This window comes from Corylus avellana, chromosome 5 (genome assembly GCF_965113065.1).
Source record: "Corylus avellana chromosome 5, dhCorAvel1.hap1.2, whole genome shotgun sequence".
In the NCBI taxonomy this organism is placed as follows: domain Eukaryota; kingdom Viridiplantae; phylum Streptophyta; class Magnoliopsida; order Fagales; family Betulaceae; genus Corylus; species Corylus avellana.
Window position 1 is genome coordinate 15121368 of NC_142494.1, and position 9133 is coordinate 15130500.

At 37.6% G+C, this 9133-nt stretch overlaps 1 protein-coding gene across 1 annotated transcript; it reads right to left on the reverse strand.

The window, feature by feature from the left end:
* Nucleotides 1-1687: 1687 nt before the first annotated feature.
* LOC148585829 (uncharacterized) lies at nt 1688-5835 on the reverse strand. Its single transcript, XM_088516776.1, has 4 exons — nt 5239-5835; nt 4296-4938; nt 1835-1971; nt 1688-1723 (listed from the first exon to the last, which is right to left on the reverse strand). The coding sequence occupies exons 1-4, from the start codon at nt 5833-5835 to the stop codon at nt 1688-1690; spliced, it is 1413 nt and encodes a 470-aa protein (XP_088372902.1).
* Nucleotides 5836-9133: the final 3298 nt, after the last annotated feature.

Sequence of the window (9133 nt, forward strand, 5' to 3'; positions counted from 1 at the left end):
TTTGCCTTCCGAATTCTAGACTTAGACTTCACCACCGTATCCCTCAGTTGGGCTTTGTTACCAACCCGGGCTCCTTCTTTCCATGTCGGATTGCCTGCCCTAGGTTCACCTTCATGTTTCACTTGCATTCCACGTGCCAGTCTACTAGTTATGGCTTCAATATTCTCCATTTCCTTTTCAACCCCCTCTGACATGGTTTTCTTTCCTAGAAGTCCTGTTTGTCTACTATAGGACCCATCCAGCTGGTATGGGTGTATACCCTTCATAACTCCATAATTGTGGCTCACATTTTTATTCTTCCCCTCGACAAATCTTTCCATAATAGGTTGCCTCCCCTTACCTTCTGGATGAGGATTTTCTTCGTGACTAAGGGCTGTTACCATCTTGGTAGCTCCCCCCGCATTAATCTATCCCGCCTCAGCTGGTGATTTAGTTGAATCATTAATGCTAGCGTTACACTCCTGTATTCCTTGCATGGAATTCCGATTATTCGTGCTATGTAGATCCTCCTCAAAGGGATTGTCTTGTTTGGATGAAGGTTGCATCTCCCCTCGCAAGTGACCGTCACTTCCCAATTCCGCACTATCGTCGGAAGTCGTGGTCGGTTTTTCACTGCGCCCCCTTTTCTTGTCCCACCGAGGGCCGTACTGATTCCTCGGTTCCTAACTACGCTAATTGCTACATTTCAAACACCCTAGCTCTCTATAGCAGATGATTCCACGCTGAAAACAGAACGTCGGGATTTTTTCATATTGGAATGCAATCCAACTCGAATTCTCCTTCAATTTTAGCAATCTACCCCATACAAGGGGCTTCAACACATTGACTTGGATTCTCACCCTCAAATCCTCTCCCCATCCCTCTCCCTCTTTATTAGTGTCGTCATCTTCCACCTCGCCCACAAGAGAACCCAGTTTGATTCCCATCTCTCTACCCATACAAGCCAGAGGAAGGTTATACATCCTATCCTAGAAAGCCGCCACATTGAAATTCAGTTGGGTTGGTGGTGTGGTCCCATAAAAATCTACGACTGAGAACATATGTTACCTTCAAAAACCCACTGCCTCCCTTCCATTACCTGATCCTTATCCCACGTGTTCAAAGTCAAGCAAACAGATATTTTCAAACACCCAAAACACCAAAGATCTAGTCGATTTCCATCCCCTAATCAAGGTAGATCTAATTGTTTCTTTTCCAATACTTCTTTTTGACATAAGTTTTCCCACCAGGCAGGATTTCCCCTTAAAAACAATACCAGTGAACTCCTCCTCGTGTACCTCTATTTCAATGCTTTCCTCCTCATATAGGTTAAAGTTGCCCCAAAGCTTCGTCAGATCTTTCACCATCCTCCCCCAGATACTATTCTCCCAATCTGCCGGTATTAAGCCTTCACGATCCTAGATTGGACCCGAAGAAAAAACACTCCTCCTCTAGGTTTTCCGTTGGGAGCCCTAGAGAGAAAAAGAAAATAACATAGTACACAACCCTATTTATAGAGCTTTACATGTGATTTGAAATATTTCAAATATAAACATATCCCTTAAATTAGGGTTAAGGGATATCATCAAAATCTCTTGATTTAAGGAATACAAACCAACATTTATAACATGAATCACTACCGAAATATTCTTTTTATTTTATTATTATTATTATTTTTTTTTCTTTTAAGAAAAGATTATGATCTTTATTAATTCATGATAATTGCTTCCTCAAGGACAATGTCCTGCATACATAACAGAAAGTTCTCATGCCATATTTGTTCTACCCCTATTGACAGCGCCAATTTGGCTAAAGTGTGGGTTGCCACATTGGCCCCCCTTTTAACATGAGTCACCTGCCATACGTGGAAATTGTTGAGCAATATCTTCACATCATTCAACACTTGTCTATTCCTCCCCGAGCAGCTGCCCACTTGCTTTATAGCCTCCACCACCTCCTTTGCATCACCCTCTAGCTCCAAATGAGATAATCCTAATGTAACATCCCCAGCCCGTTAGGGTTAGGTTTGTTAATGATTTTCTTACTCGCAAAGATCCATAAGGTTTATCAACTAAACAATACTAGTATAACAATGAATGCATGAAAGTCTAGAATATCATGTCTAAAAATAATAACTAAACTGAAATATTCTTGTTTAACAGAAATATGTCTCACAACGAGAGAGATATCCTTATTAAAATAAATCTATCAATTTCTGAAAGAAACTGTGCCAACGCACTTATTAACTTGACTAATATGAAATCATAAGAAATCCTAAATACGCCCGCCCCCATTCCGGCCTCCTAGTGCAGCCTGGTCACCACCTGAAACAAGAAATAAAAACTGATGAGCCCAAAGGGGGCCCAGTAAGTGAAATCCACAGCCATGAGCAGTTTTACTCCTTATCCCGTTTTGAAAAATGGAACTCATAACTACATATGTTCCCAGTATATTTTTAAAGAAAACAGAAAGCAAATAAAATATATTTTCATCAATAAAATCTATGATAGTCTTTATCTCATACTAGGGCCCATGTATACTGTTACCCCCATATACTAGGGTTGCGCGGTCCTTGCGACCTGGGATGAGATACTGTGGCCGCAGCCCCGTCCCCTGGCCAGCCGATTAACTCTGGGTGCACTCAGCATGGCAAAAATAAAACTATGATGGAACCACCTTCTGGCAAAGCCTCCTTCAGTGGTTGCGCCTCCATCCTTAGCATCGGTACCGAGCTTTTCTCTTGTTTCTCTTGGGCCAAAAATACACTCCTCCCTACATGTGCCCTCATTTTATAACATTCTTTTCTCATTGCTTGTACTTCTCTAGGGCAACATGTAGGAGGGTTTATGATCATTGTCTCAAAATTCTCTTTATAAACATCACTATTTTCACAATATTTCTTTTTCTCAAACTTGTCATGCATGTAGCAAAATTTTATAATATAAACAAAATAATCATTTGCAATTGAAAACAAAATTGCATAAATAGCATGACATGATAATTTTTATGGAAGGGATAATAAATTCACTTACCTCTTGACTGCAGTAAAATTTTCCTCTGACTGCTAACTAATCTCCTGAAGGAAATACAGACACATTACTACCCTCATATGCGTCACAACAAAACGTTCTACTACTATTATGAGTTGGCTTGCTAATCAATTGAGAATGAACTTACTTAGGTATTTAGGTATATTTTCTCATAAAATTTTCAGAATTTATTTTATTTAGTAATACTCCTTTATATATATATACTTTAAGTTCTTCCATACTATATATATATATATATATATATACACACTGCTCACTGCCCCATCTATATGTATAGATGAACAACTTGAATACCATATATATATATATACGTCCGTCAGCATGCTATGTGTATATATATATATATATATATAACTTTACCATGCGTGTATATAATATACCTCTGTCATAACTATATATATGAACAACTTGAATATATATATGTATTGATATATTTTAAAGTACTACTATATATATATATATATATATTGAATCATTATAAATATATTGAACCATCAGATGTACATATTGATATATTTTAAAGTACTACTATATATATATATATATATATATATATATATATTTCATACATAACCATGGCTGTCAGTGAGAGTCTACGGCTAGAGTGGAAAAGAAGAAAAAATATTAATTGGAGAACTTGTTAAAACAACAATTAAGAGGGCTGGTTTTTAAAACTGTGAGTTTGGCATATTGTCATAACTTTGATTTCTCTAAGGACAAGCAGGTGTGAGATATGCAATGGAATCACGTATAGAGTAAAAATCAACCCCCCCTGCCCCACTACAAGCCAACACGGTAACCAAGGCTACAATGAACAATGACTTTCACTCCACTTGCCTTTGAATGAGTATATGTAATACTAAGAAGAAAAGTTGTGAGTCCAAGGTCATACCTGCAGAGCTGACACTCACGTTGAGGAGGAAATTGCACCTAGACTTGGTGTGCGTGGATTACTGAGAGAGAGAGAGACGTAGTACTAGGGTATAAATAAGGTTGGCAAGGAGAAAAGATAGGCGGCGCTTAGACTTTAGGGTTTTCAAATTTTTTTTTTTTTTTTGTTGACGCCTAGGACTCCACATATATATTATTACTATTATTTATATTTTACTCTTTTATTTTATTTACTTATTATTATTATTATTATTATTATTATTATTATATATTTTTAATTCGTCCATTCTCATTGTTAACCTAAGCCAACCCTTTTTTTAAAAAATATCTACGAGTCAACTAAAAATACTCTAAAGGGACTTAGGATTGTCACACCTAAGCTGGACCCCAGGACCACCGCATGCCATGTAGCTACCGTTTTTGTTGTGGTGGGATTGGTGATGAATTTTCTGGTTGAGCATTGCATAGCCAGAACCCGCCCCTCATGGTCCCTTTCTATTATGCCAATTCCCATTCTTTCGGCACTGATATCCAAAGCAGCGTCCCAGTTGAATTTAACAAAACCAAGGCATGGTAGCTTCCACCGCTCTGCACTCCTGTTACAATTGATCTCAACAGTGGGTGCTGTAATTTTCTTGCGTTGAGCTACTTGATCGTGCAACTCCACTGGGGAGCGTGCTGCACTGATTATATCTCTAGGAGAAGCGAAAGCACCCTTGAATACCACACTATTGCGCCAGAACCAAATCTGTCGAGCTACACACATCATCAACCTTAGTTCATCTTCGGACAATCTCTCCAGAAACATTTGAAAGATATTCAAGAACTCATCAACAACACTAGAGCACTTCTGTAGCTTCGGAGTACACTCCAGCCATACGTCTTTGGCAGCCAAGCAGCTCCAAAGGTTATGACCCACTGATTCGTTCTCCAGTTGGCAGATGGGGCACAGAGCATCAGGAGTGATTCCTGGTTTCAGCAGATTCTCTTTGGAGGGCAATATGTTGTTACAGGACTTCTAGTTAAACAGTTGCACCACACGTGGGCAATTCATCTTCCATATTGTCTGCCACATTCTGTTCATTATTCCTTCATTGGAGCATCCCCCTTGCTCTGCCATTATAAGCTCCTGTGCAAGATGATATGCACTACGTACCGTAAAAATACCCTTCTTAGTACTCGCCCAAACAAGTTAGTCTTTTTGACGTTGGGGGTTGAGAACCATACTGCATATGCGCTTAGCTTCATCCTCTGAGAATATCTCCCTTATCAACTCAAAGTTCCACCACTGTGTTGAATCATCGATAAGTGCTCAAACCGTGGCATTTTCATCCAATATTCGCACAGAGGTTTGTATCAAGCCCGAACTGGTAGAGTCAATCCATTTGTCACCCCATATTCTTATCATGTTCCCAACCCCAGCACGCCAAAACATACCAGCTTGCACTAGCTTTTTTGTACTCCAGATACTCCTCCACATATAGGATGGTTTACCCCCTAGTTTGGAAGTGAGAAACGACTCCTTGGAGAAATATTTCTTTTTAAGAACTTGGGCTGCCAGACTCTCAGGATGGTGCAAAATCCTCCATCCCTGCTTTGCCAATAAGGCCATATTGGAAAGCTCCAAGTCTCTGTAGTCCAACCCGCCCTTTTGTTTTGCCAAACCTAGTTTACTCCATTTCATCCAAGCAACTATGGATCCGCTATCCTGGTTTCCCCACCAAAATTTGGAGAACAAAGAATTAATCCCTTTGCATAAGGATTTTGGCAATTTAAAAATGCTCATAGTGTAGGTGGGGATGGCTTGAAGCACCACCTTCAAAAGCACTTCTTTACCTACGTGCGATAAGGACCTCTCTTTCCAACCATTTATCCTATCCCAAATGCGACCTTTGATGTTCGTAAAAGACGCCATCCGGGATCGGCCAATCATTGTCGGCAACCCCAAATACTTCTCATAATGATCGGTTGGGTTTACCCCCACCATGGCAACAAGCTGGTCCTTGAATGTTTGGTTGGTGTTTTTACTGAAGAATAGAGAGGTCTTATCCCTATTTAGTTTCTAACCCGAAGCCCTCTCATATTGCTCCAACATTGCTTGTATAATTTCCAACTCCCGAAGACTAGCTTTGCAAAAGAGGACACTATCGTCTGCAAAAAATAAGTGTTTGATCCTTGGTCCTCCTCTAGCAGTAGACAACCCGGTAATGATACACTCTTTCTCCGCTTTCCGCAACAAGTGGCTCAATGCTTCAGCACACATTTGCTCCAAGATATAAGACTTTTGCTGCATTGATGGAGTTTTTGCCATGCCGTTCTGCATGTCTCGACATTCCATGCCTCTTCTATGATTTTATGGTAATCCTCATCCAGTGTCCAGCTCATTTCAAACTTAAAACCCCTCCTACCTGTGACATGCCCTTGCAACCGGTCAGTCAAACTTAGCAGCAGAGGCTTATGGTCCGAGGATCGTGCAGTTAGGACCTTGACATTTGCTTCTTTAAACATATTGCACCATTAACTATTCGCCACTGCCCGGTCTAGCCTTTCTTTGATGAAACTTCCGTTTGAATTGCAGTTGGTCCAAGTGAACCTGGATCCCATGTATCCATGGTCACTCAAGTTGGTCTGCTCGAGTGCAGTCCGGAAAAGCTCCATTTGTCCTTCTCTTCGTGAGTTCGCACCCGATTTCTCACTTTGGTCCACAATTTCGTTAAAATCCCCTATGCATAACCATGCCCCAGGGGAATAGAATTTTAGATGTTGTAGTAATTCCCATGATTCATTCCTTTTATTCCAGTCCGAATGGCCATAGAAACCAGTTAGTGTCCACTGTGTTCCAGAGGTCGAGTTCTTGACAACATCATGTATATGACGGAGTGTATAATTTTTTATTTCAAGCTCTTCGGCCTCTCTCCATAATAACGCTAGCCCGCCACTCTTTCCCACCGAATCCACCATGAACATACCAGCATATTCCATCTTTACGCGGACCACCTCCATCTTCTTTTTATTCCTCTTTGTTTTCATGAGAAATAAAAAGTCGGGTTTCTTCTCCTTTACCAATTGGTAAAGGTCATGAGCTGTTCAGAGGTTCCCAAGGCCCCGACAGTTCCAACTAATGAGACTCATATCTGTTGGCGGGGCAGCCTCCGCCATCTTAGTCACAGCTTGAGGGAGCAGCCTCCGCCATCTTAGTCACAGCTTGTGGTCCCTCCTCCATACTTTCAATTAATTTCCCAGCTTTCGTGTTCACAGTTGTCGCAGATCCTCCTAATGATCCATTTGGGAATCACTACTGAAATATTAGATATTCTTCCAACATGCTCCCCATAAATATAGATATTCCTAGAAAATTTTCTAATGATAAAGATCTGAAGGGAATCAAATAAAAAATTTCAATTTCCTTTTTCAAATGAACGAGACCAATAGACTGTAACTTGATAATTTTATAATTTAATTACAAGTTTCTCCTATTAAATATATATATATATATATATATATATAGACTTCCCAACCGATACGAAAACTCAATGCCCCACGTTGATCAAAATTGCTGTAGCTTTTGCAACATTCAAAGCCAAAAAGAAGTCAAGTTTTGACCGATACTATGCCCTAATAGGCTAATGAAGTTTATTTCTCTTTTGGGCTTTAAAATGATTCCGCAATTACTGCAAATAGTTTTTACCAAATCAACCTAATAATAGCAAAAGCTGCGCCGACACACTCACAAAAACACAAACCCAACTTATTATTAAAATTATGTTGGCTTGGCAAAATATTAATAAGGTTTTTTCAAAATAATATTTATTTATATGGATAATGACACTTTCTCTCTACAAATTGAGTAATTCTAGGTGGCCTACATATGTCCTACTAAGAATGATGGGGCTATTAAAATCACTATTAAACTTTTAATTGATTTTAATAGCCACAAATATAGATATTCCTAGTTAAATATAGATTTTAACTCAATGCATCTTATATTGCATTTTAAAATTAATATTTGTGAAATAAGTGATAAGAGTGATAATTTTGTAAGAGAAGAATGTTAGGGAAAAGTAAACATATCTCTCTCAAAGTACAATTTAATTGTCAATGTTTCTTAAATTACTAATTTTCTCAATATTTCCCTTAAAGGCTTAAACTACAAAAAAAAAAAGAAAAAAAAAAAGTCATAATGTCCTCCAAAATTAGTGAAAAGACAAAAATAATCATAAAATTTTTTATAATAAGATAAAAATATCTTTCTAAATAAAAAAAAAACAAATAAACAAAAATAATAATAATAAAAAAAAGAAGTGAAAAACCAAAGGATCATTTTTTAATTTTTTTTTTTTAAATTTTAAGATCTTGTTTTTTAATTTTAAGAAATGTATTGTTGTCATTAAAACAATTGATAGTTTGTGAGCAATATTCTCTTGTGTCCTTTTTGTATCATTAAAAAATTGATGTGACTTTTAGGGTTTATTTAGGTGTGTGTTTGAGGAGTTTAAAATTGCGTTTAACACTAAAAAAATTGATTTGAAGAAAAAAAAAGTATCCGTTTGATAAAAAGAAATTAAAAGCGTTTTTAAGAGTCCAAAAAGCTTAAAAATGACTAAAACGTACTTTTGAGAAAAACTTAAAAATGTAACTTTTGCCAAAAAAACATTTTTTGAGTTAAGAACTCTATTTTTCAGACACAATCCCAAATATGCTCTTCAAATCATCTTTGAGTCTGTGTATTAAATTTTGATCAATTAATTATTTTAAAAATCACATTATTTTTAGAATAACATAAAAGAGAAAAAGATTTAAAAAAGAAAAAAGAAAAAAGATAGGGATACTTTTATGGAAATATTATTTAGATATTGTAAAAAAGGAAATGATTCTTTTGGGATACGGGGAATCTTTAATAAGCGTATCATAGTGATAGGCGTGGAAGTTAGATTGGGAGATAAATGGGGTTATGTTATGTTACTTGAAGAAGCAGTGGGCGCAACAGACGAGAAAGTGTTGGACTAAATGCGGCTGGCTGTGTCAACGGACGCCAAACAGGATTCCATTGCAGCCCATTTTTTTGTTTCTAGAGAGAGAGAGAGAGAGAGCTCTGATGTGAGTATTGGTAAAAGACTAGGAGCAGTAAGAGTTTATATATATATATATATTTTTTTTTTATTTTGCTGTGAAAATAAATAAATAAATAAATTTTCTGTAGTTGCACTCATTCC